Source organism: Xylocopa sonorina, chromosome 8 (assembly GCF_050948175.1).
Source record: "Xylocopa sonorina isolate GNS202 chromosome 8, iyXylSono1_principal, whole genome shotgun sequence".
Lineage (NCBI taxonomy): Eukaryota > Metazoa > Arthropoda > Insecta > Hymenoptera > Apidae > Xylocopa > Xylocopa sonorina.
The window spans coordinates 8,313,259-8,329,699 of record NC_135200.1 but is presented as its reverse complement, the minus strand read 5'-3'; the positions used below and the strand labels follow the sequence as shown (position 1 = coordinate 8,329,699).

Here is a 16,441-nt window from a genome sequence, read left to right as displayed (position 1 = left end):
TGAACTGTGCAATGTTGTCTTTGCAAGTGATTGAAACAATCCTTTTTGTGATGGACCGCGTGCGAAAGCAGTAGACGGCCAGATGAGTGCCGCATGCAGCACGTTTACCGACTGTAATAAAAAGAAGACATATATTTTTTATTATATAATTCTTTAAATAAAAAGTTTAAAAACCAATAAATTTTTCCTTTTTTTTAAATTATTCATTGTATAGAAGATAACTAGAAAAAGAGAGAGAAGAGAGTAACATCGAGGTTCAAATGATAAATTCAAATGAAAAAGAAAATAATGGTAAATTGTTCTGCTAATCGTATTTATTGACTAAATACTTAAATTGTCTAAGTACTATCAGTGAAAGACTTCATATACAAGACATTCAAAACTGTACACTTGAATATATGTTACAAGATTATTGCCTTATCGTGTAAATAAACAATTTAATATTGCAGATATATAAATTGAATTTAAAAAAGGACCGGACAAAAAATATATCGAAAGTGTCTGCTAAAAAGTTAAACAAATTTTTTGTCCGAATCAAATATGTCGTATTACTATGCGATTAATATAATACACAAAAACAGTAAAGTCATTTGCATAAAAAGAAAAACATATTATATTTATACATGCATTTAATTATGCAATAGATTATCTAATCTGTGTAAATTCTTGACAATATAATATTGGGTATCTTTCGGTTTAATAATATACCCGTATATTAAGTATCGAGAAATAAGTTGGAGAAGACTGCTACACGTCCAGAATATATTATATATATATATATATATATATATATATAATATATATATATATATATATATATATATATATATATATATATATATATATATATATTTTAAAATATATTATGCAATTTAAGAATAACTAATAGAAAAAAATATCACACGTCTCAAACGCGTGGATATTATAACAGAAGGATTTAGAAATTATTCAATGCGGTTTCTGGGTAAAATATTGCACGTTTCTAAAATGTTCAACCTTTTATAAGAAACGAAAAGTATGAAAAAATATTTTTCATCGTCTAAAATAATTATATCACATTTGATAAAATAATAAAAGTAAATTTAATTTTCTGATCCATTACTATTAATGGATTAGTACGGTCAAATTCGAATCTCAATGGTATAAAATATATACAGATTTTAAGTATATTTCTTTTTTTAATAAAAACTTGTGTTACACTCGCTGATTAACATGAAGTGAGCAAGACATATTGGGGAATGCTTATATTTTATCACTAAATTATTCATTGTTACCATCTTAATTATTAATTAAATATACATTACTTTATGCTAAAGAATAAAGCATGTATAATTTTTTACTCTGTATTGTAATAGTTTCACTTTTACGTAGTTTGTTAATAATCGATTATAATTGCAGCTATAACATTCATTTTATTCGTGGATTTGCATTGATTAATTTCTAAAACCTTCCTATTTGGTCTCCGAAATCAGCGGAGAGATTCCCCGACATGTACTAATGCACCATACCTGTAATGCTTCTTTACTTTTCGTGCGGTTCCTACTTAAAAAATATAATAAAGTTCACGAGCACTGCTCCATTTGTAACCGGAAGTATCTCACTTTTACGAATAATGTTTTATGTACAATTTCAATTCTACTTCTCTACTGCACTAACACACCGATCGTCTACTTAACATCAGTTACAAGTTCACAAAGAATCACATATATTTTTTTCTTTTGCTAAGATGTTTTTTCCAATTTCTATGATCATAGGTTACGAATATAACATAATGGAACCTAAACGACTACTCTATTCTGGCATATACTTTTAAGACTAGATCAATATAGTTTTCATCAGTCCTTACAGTTTAGTATATTCATCTCTGGACTTACGCAAATTAACGTTACACGTATTCCTACTTTACACCAAAATCTTTATCATCTAATCGTTCCAATCATGACAATCACAAAAATTTTACTCTGACAGAATTTTATAAACTTAAACTCCATTTAAGTAATTTTCAATAATATAACATAAATTCATGTAATCGCGTAAGTCGGAGGAGAGCAATACTTTGCACACATTTCTTAAGATTGCACAGATGGTAGTTGTGTCCATTCCTTAATTATCTTTTCTTTTTAAATATATTTTACAATGTCGCTATAACTACTGTGCGACTACCTGTTGCAATTTCATAGTAACTAACATTTGGTTAGCAAATATATTAACACTTTCGTGGTCGTATTGTGTATACATTAATATTATATAATATTTGGCACCATGCACTTGTAAGCACTGGTACTACTACTATTTGACTCCATTATCCCTCTATTGCCATATATATCTTTTTCTATTTATTAAAATATAACGAGGGTATCCCCTGAGCTTTGGTAAAACCATAATAAAAAAAGAAAACATATGTAGTACTTTGGCTATCAGATTTAACTTTTGAAAAAATGTAATACTATCTTGATAGTCACGAAAGTGTTAATAAATTTCATACATTAATAATATACTTTTCTTATAGCCGTTTATATACTGTGATCAAATACACTGATTTTTTTTTTAGTCATGTAAAGAAAAAAGTTGCAGTAAGTTTCAAAAAGATCTACACAATAAGTAGCTGATTATGAAATAAAATTCATTAATAATATAATTGTTATATACTATAAAATAGTATTATATTAGTCAAAACCATCGATAATAAAGTCCACGAGGTTTTAAGCTTAAAATATGTCAGTATGGGTAGTCTACGATAAAATTGTTTCAAACGGAAGTACAAAAAGAAACGATTATTGATTCGTTACTAATTATTACATTACATCGTTGTATTTAAGTCATTAACCATTTCAAAAATATAGTACTAACTGCGTCTAAGCAGTTAACAAGTTGCATATAAATTAAAAGTCTCGAAATACATTTTAAACGGTAAAGTACTCGAAATGCCGATACACAACGTTGTTCCTTTTTGTAATCTATAGTTCAGTAATAAATTTAAGAGTTATTAATTTACGATCGTTTATGAACACATAACATATCCGGTTTCAATAAACACGTTCAATTTTAATGTGCGTAGTGAAATAATCATTCTAACGTTCGACAAGACGTGTGTTTTTAAGTAATAAAAAATTAGTGCATACTATAATTTCTTACATTCAACAACTTCTCATGTCTATGAAGAATTATTCTCTAAAAATATGACTTCAAAGATAGAGAGCTTTCATTTTTCACAGTACTTTGTAATGTTTGTTCGATGCAACGTTTCAATTGCAATGGCAAGTGTTGTAAATTTAAACGTTTCGTTACTTCGCTTTGCCGTTAACTAATTGGATTTCAATCTTCCTTCGGTACTTAGTTCATTAAAATTAATCGAAAAGTTCATATTACGCATACTCGTCCTTTAGAGTTCTTTGAGAGCTTAAGAAGAACTTATATATGTATACCAACTTTCTTTTCATTTCTATCCCTTTTCCTTAAAATAAAATCTCAGGTACATACTTTTCACCCATTATGTTTCTTCACCAACGTTTCCAGTGCACGTGGTATACATAACGGACACAGTATTTCCGGCTTAGTCGTCTGAGATAACATTTTTCCCAAGTACTGAGCTGTACATGGAAGAACCAGCGATTCGGATGTCAGCATTTCGGTTTCCATTGTTGGTATCACTTCCGTTTTATATCCAGCCATTGGAAAATGATGGCCACACGTAAATACCATCGTGTCTTCTTCAGTTTCGAGAAATCGGTATACTGCATCCGGATCCTAATTTTAAATAAACATTTGTTGCATTAATGGTCTTAGCAGCCATCGTTAAGTGACAGAATTGTTACGTGATATAAGTTTTATAATCCACCTTAATATGTACAAATGATCTTGAGTCATGAACATTAGAGGATACAGTGCTTATAACTCCTTCCATCATCTGCTTCGAAGTATTATTTCCACTTGAACCGGGATATCCAGTTAATGGTGGCCCATATTGATCAGCCGTTAATGAAGATAATAGCTTAATAAATTCAGGTGTAGATTGACCTAACAATAAAAATAGGAAAGGTAAAAGAATAAACTATATTTGGTCTAAGTAAACAACACTGTTTACCTTGATCAATATGATGTAGCAACATAGAACACACTTGAAGACAAAATTTAACAGAAAATAAATTAATTGCAATAGAGCTCTTGGCCTCTGTATCATTCTTACTCACGTCCAAATACTTGTTCATCACCTCTTGGCTGTAATAAAAAACATCTATTATTAATACCATCGTAAATTAATATTACAATCATACGTATCAATAATAAACTTACCAAAATAACAACAATCCGAGGGGATAAAAAATTGACTGAATATGCTCCAAAAATACATTCTCTATACTCTGTATCGGTAAATCATGTTCGACCCAAAAGTCAAGCGCATCTTGTAACATTTTACATTTAACCGTATCTGCCTCATTTTCCATCTCATTCAAAAAGAACTTGAGCACCTTTATAGCTTCGCTCGTTACACTGTTCTGTCGAGATCGTGTAATTTTTGTCTCGCAAAACGTTTCATTCCCCTTAGATAATTGATCCACCGTTTCCTTCATAGGAGTAGAACCTCCGGAACTATCATCGGTGGATCTGCCGGCGTTCCCTTGCTTCCGTAATTCATTTTCCTTGAACATGAGGTTTTCCATCCATTCATCCGTATCAGAGCTGGTGTCAGAATTACAACTGTCCTCGAAAATTCCCACAGGCGTGTTGTCGCATTTAACATCCCTACACAATTCTTCCAAGCCACCTTGACAATCAAATGAATATAATTCCTGTTGAAGCATTTGCAAGCTGTTTAATGATTTACTGGCAGGAATTTTCATCTTGTTTTTCGCCGCACAATCCTCGACAGAGTCAATTAGGTTCTTCTCCACCTGTTTGTTAAACAGTTCCGTATTCTTCTTAACGTGATGCGCGGACGAAGACCTTTTTAAGTTCGATTCTTCCCTGGACCTTCGTTTCATCTTTGGACGTGAATTTTCAGACTTTACTTTTGAGCAAGATTCGAGACTGAGTGCGTGTAAAATTTTCAACTGATATGAAAACGCGTCTGAGATGTTATGCTGCAGCATAGCTATTTTTGAGCAAGCTTGATAGTTCCTTAACTCGACACACTAAAAAGATATAGTACATAAGATAAAGATAATTAGATATAGTAAAAGATAAAGTAAATAAATTAAATAAAAGTACAATCTTTTATTGAGCTTAATAAGATAATAAAAAACAACCAACCTTCTCTATAATTCTCGAGGAATCATATAAACCAGAGAAATATTCCAATGCGTAATGTAACGTCGATTCTCCAGGTGATTTTTCGATAACGCTTAAGGGACGAATAACACCCGCCAAGGAGGATATATCGTAGCTCTGATAAGAAATAATAGGAGCGGGAATATTAGGAACTTGACTAGGCACGTCCAAAACTACATGTGATGCATGAGGGAGTCGCACAACTCGCTTTTTAATCAACACAAGCTTATCATCGGTGTCACGTGTGTCTTTTGCAGGTAGCCTGCCTAATTGTGCTCTACTATTATTACCCCAAGCTAAAACTGTACCTCCTGAAAGAGAATACAGTAACAGAAATGAAAAACTTTTATGGACAGTAAAGTCTAAAGCTGTTCAATAATTAAAAAATTTGCGTTTAGAAGCGCAATGGGTCTGCGATGAATCTATACTTTATATGATATTTATACATAAAGCTTAGTTTTTGCAACTAAGTCAAAAAACGTTCCAACAATGATACAATACCGTACTTCACAAATTAGGTACCTGGTTGAATAGCAATTGTATAGTCGTATCCACAATAAACTCCAACAGTTTTAATTATAGGATTTATTTTCTCCTTAAATTCGTCATTCTCCGATTGAAACGTTCGAGCTTCATCATGCATGTTCCCGTTTCTTTCGTTCACTGTGGATTTCTTTATTCCGCCGTCCAATTCTTGCTCTTCATCCACCTTTTTGTAGGCGTTATGTCTTGGAGGTACCTGTGCAAATATCGAAGCGGGATTGTAGCATAACGGTGTGGGAATGGGTACTTCCCGTCTGCTACCATTGCCAATCTGGCCATCCAAATTCCTACCCCATGTATAAAGCGATCCATCTTTTGTTATAAGAGCGTTATGATGGCAGCCAGTCGATATCTGTTGTAAGAGAATAGTAGTAGAACTTATGTTGCTAATAACTTTTTACGATTGAAAGGAGTGAAAGTCATTTAACTGACCTGTATGATATCTCCTCTGACTAAACTTGTATCCACGATGGCCGGTTTTAAATGCGTTTGAGCCTCCTCCAATGATCCGACATTTACATTCTTAAAACAAACATTATCCAATTGTTTTTTTCGCGAATCCATACCGGTCCCGCTAGCTCTTGTTTGTGCATTTTTATTTTGTGCATTGCCATCTCCGATTTCTTCATTCGTATCATTCGCATTCACAGGATCCGTGACTTTCTCGAATTCATCGATATTTTCAAATTGCTTTACGATACCGTCTCGTTGCTCGAGTATTCGAGTCTTCTTTTGCGTTTGTGCTTGCAGTCGGAGAACTTGAGGGCTGGCTCCCCATATGTACAGTTTATTTGTATAACTAACGGCAAGCTAAAAAAACGACAGTATTCATAAATAAATATATATGTACATAATATGCAATAATTTGTTCTTAATTTCGTTGCGAGACACCTGTACAAATATTTGCTTACATTATGAAAATATCCAGATGCGATTAGGCATATCCTCTCTGATAACGATACTTTCATTGGCACTGAACTTTTAACGTTACTTCCAACGCCTAGTTGCCCAAAGATGTTGCAACCGAACGCGTACACGATACCCTCTGTCGAGAGAGCGAGCGTATGTGCATGGCCAGCACTAATGGAACGTACAACTATGCCAAGCAAAGACGTAACTAACGTAGGCGTTAGCTTTTTGTCAGTATTACCATGACCCAATTGGCCATGAACACCCCAACCCCATGTAAAGACTCTGCCATCCGCAGTCAATGCAATAGAATGATATTGTCCGGCTACCGCGTCGATTATCACTTCTTGGGCCAACGACGTGACCAGTTCAGGGGTTGAACAATGTAAGATCTTTCCCAAGCCCAATTGGCCGAACTGGCTTGATCCCCACGCGTAAACACCGTTGTTAGTTACTGCCAAAGTGTGACAGTGACCACAAGATACACTGAGAACCTCAACCTCCATGATGCGAAAGAAAGGTATGGGTTGAGGTGCACCATATCTCAATACAGATGGACCAGTTCCTGTGTTAAAATTAATATAATTACATATAAAAATACGTAGCTCTAAGTGCGTATGTGAAACTAACCCAAACATCCCTGCACAAAGCTTCCCCATGTATAAACATTTCCATTTCTAATTAGAGCAACGTGAGAAAATCCAGCGCACAATGGCCTTCTTTTAAAATCAGCACCAGGATTACTATTCCTATGTTCCTGGTTTAAATTATATAAACATGTAATTACCTATTAGTACGAACTATCAAAAAACTTGTATAATAATTACCTTCTTAAGACTTAATAATTCAATGTTACATGTAGCAAGAGATTCTTGGTGTAAAATAGACTTTTTATAAATCAAAGTAAGTAAAATTAGTAGAAAAGTTTCTATCATTTCCTCTATTAATGTATCAGCCTCATCCTGTATGTAAAAAATACAATTGTAATTGAGCGAATGGGTGGATTTGTTGTTTGAACAATTATACGTACATTTTCCATGAGATCTATGGAATCACATTGACTAGATTGAGAACTATAAGAAGTAGTTCTATGGCGTAATCGGCATCGCACTATTCTAGGTCTTATCACTGGATTCGTTGGATCGTACAGTGTCACTAATCTCTGAAACAATATTTATCAAAATGTGAGAATATTAAAACCATGTACATCGTTATTATAAATATAATCTAAATTTTACCTGAAGTACAAAAATTTGAGAGTCCTGAAGATTATCAAGAATAAATGACATATGACTTCTAGCTAACTCAGGGTGTATAAGCATCGCCTGCATTAAACTTGGTTCACTTATGCATATCAATAAACCATCTAAAATAAAACAAGAATCTCATAAGTAATTACAAATTAGGCAATTTACAATTGAGTAATTATATATTACATGGCGTTGGATGGAAATTGCTTGTGCTGAAATTGCGTATTGTTCTCAGAAGAACATCTAACATTTGTCCATAGAGACCCTTTTGTGTTGCTAGGTGATGCAACACTTCCCAAAGACAAGTCTGTCCAGCGATATCAACTGCTAATAATTCATCGTAAAAAGAATTTGTAGATAAGAAATACCTGAAATTGTCAAATGGTTAATATTGCATTCTGTTTTCCAGAATTCTTTTGACGAAGATAAAGTAAAAGTAAAATTTGCGAATACTTACAAAAACTCTTTATATATAGCCTTAGACTTTTGAGACGAAACTCTAAGCGTCCGTTCGATAAAAGCGAGAACACATAAATTAGACAGATGTATTCTTGGTGTAATCGGCAGTTCACTAATTGCCGGAGAAGCTAAACAATGTGTAAGGCAACGTAATAAATCGGCCGTATATCCAACGGACGCAAATTTTAACATACTTTTCATTATTCTACACTGAAAGATAAGCATAAAAAATATGTAATAATGTACACTTTTTAATGTATGCAGTCTTACATGTTATTTGGTATATCTTAATACTTACTTTAGACAATTTATAGCACGCTACGGCACGTGAAAATTCTTTGTTCATCAAAAGTATATCACCGGCTTGCTCTAATAATTGTTGTGCATTGATGCCGAATACTATAGCCAATTTAGCCGCTTTCTCGAGTTCATTATTTTTCAACACTAATTCCATAAAAATTGATAGTATTGATTTCCTGTAAATAAGACACGCCAATAATTATAGATACTTAGATTTCGCAGAGAAATAAATTGAACGTAACAAAAATATGACGCCGACCTTAAAACAACTTTATATACAGAATGATTTGTTACAATTATACAAGTGTCCACATGAGGTAATTCGATTCTAATATCTTTTATCCCGTTCGGTAACGTGTACTTATTTTTTATTTCCTCAGAAAGTGTTGTTGGTGCATTATTTGTGCAATCGATAGCCCTGTATACGGCGCGTATTACTTCTTTGCTATGTACTAAAGAAAAGTGACCAACAATGCACTCTGGATTAAATTTACCATTATCACTTTTACGGGTTTCGGATAATCTGTCTGATATTACATACATTACACGCTGACTGGCGTCAGAAATAAAAAAAAATCGCTGAGTTAATAATATATTTCTACACGATTCAAATACTTTATGCGCTGATAAAGGTACGGTAGTAAAATTAGGTCCATATACCTGCAATCATAGAATAGTTTTTGTATCATATGTATATTATATTATTAAGAAATTCAATAGCTCAGAGATATTCTGTATTGAACCGTACCAATATTTGATTCGTAACAGAATGGTAACACGTATATAACTGTTGACCCTCTCTGTCCGACTGAGACATCAGAAACACTTCTTTCGACATTGCTTCTGGTGTTATCTGATTCTGATTCACTTCTGTAGAAGAATCAGAATTAACAGTCGTAATCTGGCTGTTTCGATTACTTGTGATATCTGTAAAATTAGTAAACGGATTTAATAGTTTCCGGTGAAATTTCGCCGCGAAACCGAATTATACACCAACCGTAATATTGTAAATTTTCACCTAATGTCTGACATTTCGTTTCTATCAATTTTTGTCTGAGTATAGCAAGCTTGTCCACGGACAGTTGCTTGAGTCCTTGCAATCTGGATCTAGTAGAAGCAAATATATTGGTATTATCATACGCGTTGTCATTCGTGTGCAACGCATTGTACGATTCTCCATTTTCTAAATTTTGCAAACAACTGTAGGTATGTTGCTCTAAAAGTACTCTCCACTGTCTTCTGGACTGACTTGTTATCAAGAGCGATACAACGTCGTTACTTTGGTCGCGACAAATGTGGAGACTGGCAATATTCCCTTTGATTTGCGTAACGTTTGTTTGATGGCCACTTTCAAGATTTATAAATATGATCTCACCATACTCGGTTCCAATGATACCAATTTCAGCAGGTATGACTGTGCTTTGCCACCACACTATCGCAGTTGGCCTGAAATTGTGAAATTGTTTAAATATTTAGAAAGAAATAATTAAAAGAATCTCAAAAATGATATTAACAGCTTCACTGCATGATTTTCATTAGATGCATCTCAATCTACAGTGAAAATGTTAAGCCTCCGTAATAGTTTAATCGTGATATATACTTTGAATGAGATTGCTGCGAGCTAATAGAAGGGAAAGAAGTTATATCGTCACTGGTCCATCTTCTGTCCTTCTCAGAATTTTCATCGACAAAACACAGAGCAGGAATTATGTACACAGATCCGTCGGCACTTGTAGAGAGCAACCATGTTCCCATAAAGTGAAAGCAAAGAGCTGAGATTTGCTTGTGAGATCCTTGGAACCATGGTATCCTTTTAATTATAGGAGCAGATACAGAGTCTTTCTTGTAATAGAAAAAGATTTCAGAGTTCCCAGTAGTAAGCGCTAAAAATAATCTCTTCCCGTATTCGCATTGAGCGCTGTGTTGTATCTCAGTAGCTTTAATTAAACATTGTAATTTGAATAGGCTTTCTTCTGTGAAACTTGTCATTGGCTGAAAGCCCTCCGCGCCGACTTCTGCGATCATTATATTCCAGAATACTAGTAGTCTTAATACTACCTAAAATACATATAACATTACATTAACAATTTTTAATACGTACAGACTTTATCTATACAAAACTGAACCATGTATATACATTTAAAAGACCGTCAGAAATTTCTTGCGTGTATAAATATGTAAATCGATATAATTATTGGCTTGAAGTAGACGTTATAAATAATTCGTAACGCATAATCGAAGGATATATGAAGAAATTTACAAACGAATTAATAATCGCTGTTACGATTGCCTATCGTAGCGCGGAAAATATTTAGCGAGATGTCGCAAGCCTAAACGTTATACCTGTGTTTATGCACTTGTAAATTAATATAGCTGACGAGACAAAAGCTTCGTCTATTAAGAAATTCTTGTTGCGCTAAAAATAAATGATTGCAAAAGGAACCTAGACGAAATGTCACATTGCGCATTCCGTCTGAACGTGGTTATTTAATTTCGCACGGGGGAAACGAATAGAAAATTAATTATCCGCGGTACATTACATTTTTACAATAACACCGCCGTCGCACGCAAATTTCTAAACGTCAGAATATCAAGGTTAGGGCAGATTACAAGCATCGGCATAGCCACGACAAAAAAACGAAAATCACCAGATTCATTCGACCAGCAAACAATTGCTATTGTTGTTTGAACGATCATACCTTTATCTATGTTATTCAACTAAAATTCGTACAGATTTCATCGCGATAACTGATATTTTATAAATTAATTACGTGGCGGTCCGTTCGTAACAACAGCGGCGCCTATAATCCTTACATAAGCGATTTTATAATAAATTTACTATATATGCGTGATATTAAGTAAATTTAATTGAATTTAATTAAAAAATTAATGCGTTCAATTGCGTCCGCAAATTTCTTGCGCCTTCGTTCGTATATAAATCGACTTCGTTGTCAATGACAATGCGCGAGTCAGTTTCAGCTGTTCTTAGACAGATGACGCGTCGATCATGACAGAGGAACAGGAAATTCGTATTTATTGTACATTTTATTAATTTGTTCAAGCGTAAACGAATTTTTTAAACGAAATTCGCAACAATTTCATTATCTGCTTAATTTAACCATCGACTGGAACGCGCGAACATTTCTCCCGAGCGAGGCGCAAGTTGGTAACGCCTCGCGTCACGCATATTGTCATACGAAGTGCGCATGGGAAAAGATGGTGGACAGTTACGGGGTCCCACGATTTGGTCCCGATCGTTTTCATATTTAAACGAGTTCGAACGGAAAACGGCGAGTCCTGCGTTTCACGTGCGATACGTAAGGAACGAGAATGGGTTCGAACAAACGGCACAAGACCGAGAAGAGCCGGGACGCTAAGAAGAAGCGTCATCGGAGTCGTTCACGAAGTTACACGCCTGAGCGCGAGAAATCGGAAAAGCACAGGCATCACAAAAAGCATCGACGAAAAGAACGGAAGGATTATGACAGCGATGGTTATTATCTGATTAATTCTATTTAGGCTAGACGAATACGATCGTACGGTGGCTTTTCTCTCGGTGTCGCGTGTCTTAACAATAATTAACTACGCTCGCCGCTTTGCGAAAATTGTTTACGAGCGGGTTGGCCGAGGCTGCGTTCGCTCGTTCGATCTCTCGTCGCGTTCCTACCGCGGTTTCGTGATTAACGTCCCGTATCTCGTCTGCGCAGAATTATACTTATTGATTTCAAGTCGCAAGATTAAATAATTTGGAGGGAAAGCAAAGCGAATAATATTTATATCTTGCATAGGTACATAAGCATTTACTATGATTAGCGTACGATACTTAATATCAGTTAATACTGCGTTCGTTTCATTTCAGTTGAAATAGTCAATGCCCCTCCTCCGCCGAAAATCTCCAGGTCATCCCATCCTTTGACGCCTCCGCCTCCCGAAATCTCCAAACAGCGCAGCCCTTCGCCGAGCAAAGGTGGCGCGGCGCAAACCTCTTTATCCATCGAGGAGACTAACAAGTTGAGAGCAAAGCTAGGTTTGAAACCGTTAGAGGTTGACAGTACTCCGAAGGATGATCCCAATAAGATCAAAGACGATCTGGGAGAGTTTTATCATAAACCTGCTCCTGACGTTAAGGAAAAGTTGTGGAGCCAGAAATTGAGAGAGAAATTTGGTACTCAGAAACAGAAGAGATTAATCGAAGCTAATCTAGCAAAAGTGAAAGGTTTAGGTGAATGCGATTCCGATGATGATACTAAAAATTGGATCGATAAGACTAGACGCTTGGAGGAAGAAAAGAGAAAGGCGGAAGAGAGAGTAATAATAAAACATTTCGAATATAATTTGTATTCGTGTAACGTATTCATGATTAATAATTTAATTTTTTATATTTTCATGTAAGGCTAAAATGTTAGATCAATTGGACGAGGAATTTGGTATTGGGAATTTGGTTAAAGAAGAAATACACGCTGCTCGTAATACAGCTTACACAGACAAAAATTTAAAAGGACTCAAAGTAGAGCATAATATTGTAAGTGTTGTTAAAAAACCTGTAAAACTAGTACTCCACGTAAATCGAGCAAAGATTAGTAATTAAATAATCCTATTCTAATGATATTTAATAGGAGAAATTCGAAGAAGGCAAAACGGTTATTCTGACGCTAAAAGATCAAGGAGTATTGGACGAAGCTGAAGATGTGCTGGTTAACGTGAATATAACGGACGAAGAACGTTATCAACGTAATATTTTAAATAAAACTAAAAAACCTGGTTACGATGCATACGATGACAACAACTTTGATGAGCTTGGTTTACCAAAGAAAACGGTCTTGAATAAGTACGATGAAGAGATCGAGGGCGAGAAGAAAGATAATTTCGTCCTGGGAACCAATAACTTCAAAGAAATAAAGCAAAGTAAACTCGATTACGTTAAGCAACGTTTAGCGAACAAGCGAATAGAATCGTTACAATTAGCAGAGCCGAAACTAGCCAGTGAATATTATAACGATGAAGAGCTTGCAAAGTTCAAGAAACCAAAGAAAAAGGTATGTTTGAATGGAAACTTTGTACAATAGACAGAGTTAACGTTTTGTTACGTTACAGATTCGGAAGATTAGGAAAAAATTAAAAGCAAAGGATTTAATCCCTGAAGATAAAGATTATCTTCGAGATTTGGGGAGTAGAAGAAGCAAACGAACCGAAGATGCGAAGGAAAACGATGCTTTAGATGTGGATGATTTAGGAGGTATTTTCCACGCTCTCTTTAGAAATTATAATTATGTATATGTTCAAATTTTCACGTTAAATATTGTACTGTTCAAGAATTTATAAGTCGATTTTTTTAAATTCTCAAATCAAGCTCCCACTGAAGATCTCAGTGGAATTAAGCTGGAAGAGGATGACAAAGAACTGGAATTGCAATTAGCGTTGAAGAAAGCTCAGCGATTAAAAGAAACTCAAATATCGAGCATTGAAAAGGTCGCTGAATCTATTAAAGAGGAGCCAATGAGTTCTGAAGAAAATCAGTCTGGAAATATTGTTCTTAATGCTACTGCAGAATTTTGCAGGACCTTAGGAGATATTCCTACTTATGGTCTTGCTGGGAACAGGGAAGAAAATGGCCAGGAATTGATGGTATTGAATGTTCTATTATTACATTAACTTATTTGAAATGAGTATAGGTATATTTCTTTTCCTCTTTTCACTAAAAATTATAGGACTTCGAAATGGATGGAGTCAAAGAAGAGCCACCAGCGAACGAAGAAGAAGACGATGGCCGTGGCGCCTGGAATACTGTGCAACTAGGTATCTCTTCAATATCTACCCTAATTACTTAATTTTTCTTACACTATATTATAACATACTGTACTTTATTAATAGACGAAAGCACATCAGAGCCAGTGGCGATGGAAGCCGCGATTTTAGACGCCGAGCCTTCGCTCGGACATGGCGTTGGCGGTGCGCTGAAACTAGCTATGAGTAAAGGATATTTGCAAAAAGAGGACAGCAGTAGACCATCCGCATCTCGTTTTGCACACTTACAAGCCCAGAATTACTCGATAGAGGACAAGACTTACGGGTATGTATCGAACATAACTATCGTTCAATACAAGAAGCTTTCTTACACGCTGAAAAAAGACGAAAAAACAGAAAGTAACCGATGTAAGAAATATTCTTCTATTGAATGAATATCAAATCGAACCTTGTTAGACGAGTCTCTAGTGAATTTCAAACTGTTAGTTAACAGTCGTAAATAGAGCCCAGATTTCGGTGCTCGGAAAATGGATGATCCGCTACTGCAACAAGAGATTAAACTACTTTATGTCGGAGATGATCAAAGGCCTGAGAAGAGAGTAGGATTGATAGAGGTATGTTTATATTATGCGATTCTATTGTTCCGAGCGAGAATACGTACGAGAGAGCGTTCTAGACAAGTCCAAGTATGGATCGAAGTTGCATTAATTTTGTACATCTTTAGTATGGTTTCGTTTATTGCATTCTGCAGTTGCATGTCCGAACGTGCGGAGTATAAAATAACAATTAGGGTAAGGCGTCTACGCAGTCTTAGTTCGAACCTTATCTTTTTCAATAGTTATGGACGTACGTCTTAAAAGTCAACTTTTCGCGGGAATAACAAATGGCATTTAGATTCCCAATATATACTTCACGAGAACATATGTTTGACTGTGATAGTTGGTATCGACTTGTTTAGATTCGTGTTAATTTAATCGCATAATGTAAGGTATCTTGGAAACGTAATAAATTCTTTTCTTTCCGTTCGTAACGTATAACACCGAATTCCATGGGCTACTGTAAAATTCTATTAAGTCGAAGACAGAATTTACCGTGCTCGTACACATATGACTTCATCCGTTTCTTTTTGTTTGTAGGGACGATGATAAATTCGGCAGACGCGATCGTTTCAACGGTCCAACGTCCGAGTTCAAGGAGAAGGATGGCTTTAAACCGAACGTCAAGTTGGAATACATTGACGACGATGGCCACGTTTTAAGCGCGAAGGAAGCTTTCCGATATCTTTCGCATAAGTTCCATGGGAAAGGTCCAGGAAAAAATAAGGTTTACATTTATTTATTACATTAAGTTATAACACTTTCTTATATACTAAAAAATGAAGGACTTAAACGGTGAACTGAATAACTTTTAGGTCGAGAAACGAATGAAGAAAGCGGAACAGGAAGTTTTGATGAAACGTATGTCATCTACGGATACGCCTCTAGGAACGCTTAATTTATTGCAAGCGAAACAGAAGGAAACTCAGTCGCCGTATATAGTACTGAGTGGAAGCAAACAAATGCAAACGTAAGCAAACTTTTCTGTTACTTCAATGTGACGGTTCGAAGTAATATTTCCCAAAAAGACATGATTATTTTTTTTTCAGGACTAGCATATCAAAGTCGAAACATTAAAAGGTTTAAATTGAACTTCAATAAATTGTATATAATATAGAGGCAGGAAGAAAATATTATCGGTACAATTTTTCAGAAAGAATAATACGTTAATCGTCATAAAGTGAAAAATATTGCACATTTTTCCTCTGATTTGTTAATCTACATACATGATAATAAAATAACATTTGTGAATTTATAATGAAGGCTAATTCCTTTCGTATTCATTACATATTTAATGTATACGACAACTTTTAATTTACCCTTCAAAATATCAGCAAATTTTGATAATATAATTATTTATTTTTTACTCCT

General features: G+C 34.8%; 2 protein-coding genes across 5 annotated transcripts; one reads left to right on the top strand and one right to left on the bottom strand.

Annotated features, from left to right (window-relative positions):
- Nucleotides 1–3,449: 3,449 nt before the first annotated feature.
- On the bottom strand, nt 3,450–11,294 carry Ca (RCC1 and BTB domain containing protein claret). 3 transcript variants are annotated; one of them, XM_076899976.1, is made up of 20 exons: nt 11,270–11,294; nt 10,330–10,787; nt 9,727–10,175; nt 9,478–9,656; nt 8,989–9,389; nt 8,728–8,905; nt 8,428–8,639; nt 8,157–8,338; nt 7,959–8,086; nt 7,751–7,882; nt 7,548–7,682; nt 7,351–7,477; nt 6,723–7,285; nt 6,244–6,621; nt 5,791–6,163; nt 5,251–5,579; nt 4,294–5,132; nt 4,085–4,218; nt 3,839–4,017; nt 3,450–3,747 (listed from the first exon to the last, which is right to left on the bottom strand). In XM_076899976.1, the coding sequence occupies exons 2-20, from the start codon at nt 10,752–10,754 to the stop codon at nt 3,484–3,486; spliced, it is 5,607 nt and encodes a 1,868-aa protein (XP_076756091.1). In that variant the 5' UTR covers nt 10,755–10,787; nt 11,270–11,294; the 3' UTR covers nt 3,450–3,483. The 3 variants fall into 3 exon arrangements, with proteins under 3 accessions (XP_076756091.1, XP_076756090.1, XP_076756092.1); XM_076899975.1 differs by lacking the exon at nt 11,270–11,294 and adding an exon at nt 11,073–11,251; XM_076899977.1 differs by lacking the exon at nt 11,270–11,294 and adding an exon at nt 11,073–11,251 and having other exon boundaries at nt 9,748–10,175.
- A 631-nt stretch (nt 11,295–11,925) lies between these two features.
- Nucleotides 11,926–16,353, top strand: LOC143425900 (U4/U6.U5 tri-snRNP-associated protein 1). 2 transcript variants are annotated; one of them, XM_076898959.1, is made up of 11 exons: nt 11,927–12,222; nt 12,589–13,037; nt 13,123–13,251; nt 13,346–13,765; nt 13,824–13,965; nt 14,080–14,354; nt 14,438–14,525; nt 14,601–14,799; nt 15,611–15,797; nt 15,886–16,040; nt 16,120–16,353. In XM_076898959.1, exons 1-11 carry the CDS (start codon nt 12,060–12,062, stop codon nt 16,145–16,147), a joined length of 2,235 nt encoding a protein of 744 aa, XP_076755074.1. In that variant the 5' UTR covers nt 11,927–12,059; the 3' UTR covers nt 16,148–16,353. The 2 variants fall into 2 exon arrangements, 1 of the variants encoding a protein (XP_076755074.1); XR_013102088.1 differs by lacking the exons at nt 15,886–16,040; nt 16,120–16,353 and adding an exon at nt 14,961–15,088 and having other exon boundaries at nt 11,926–12,222; nt 15,611–15,749.
- The last annotated feature ends 88 nt before the right edge of the window (nt 16,354–16,441 follow it).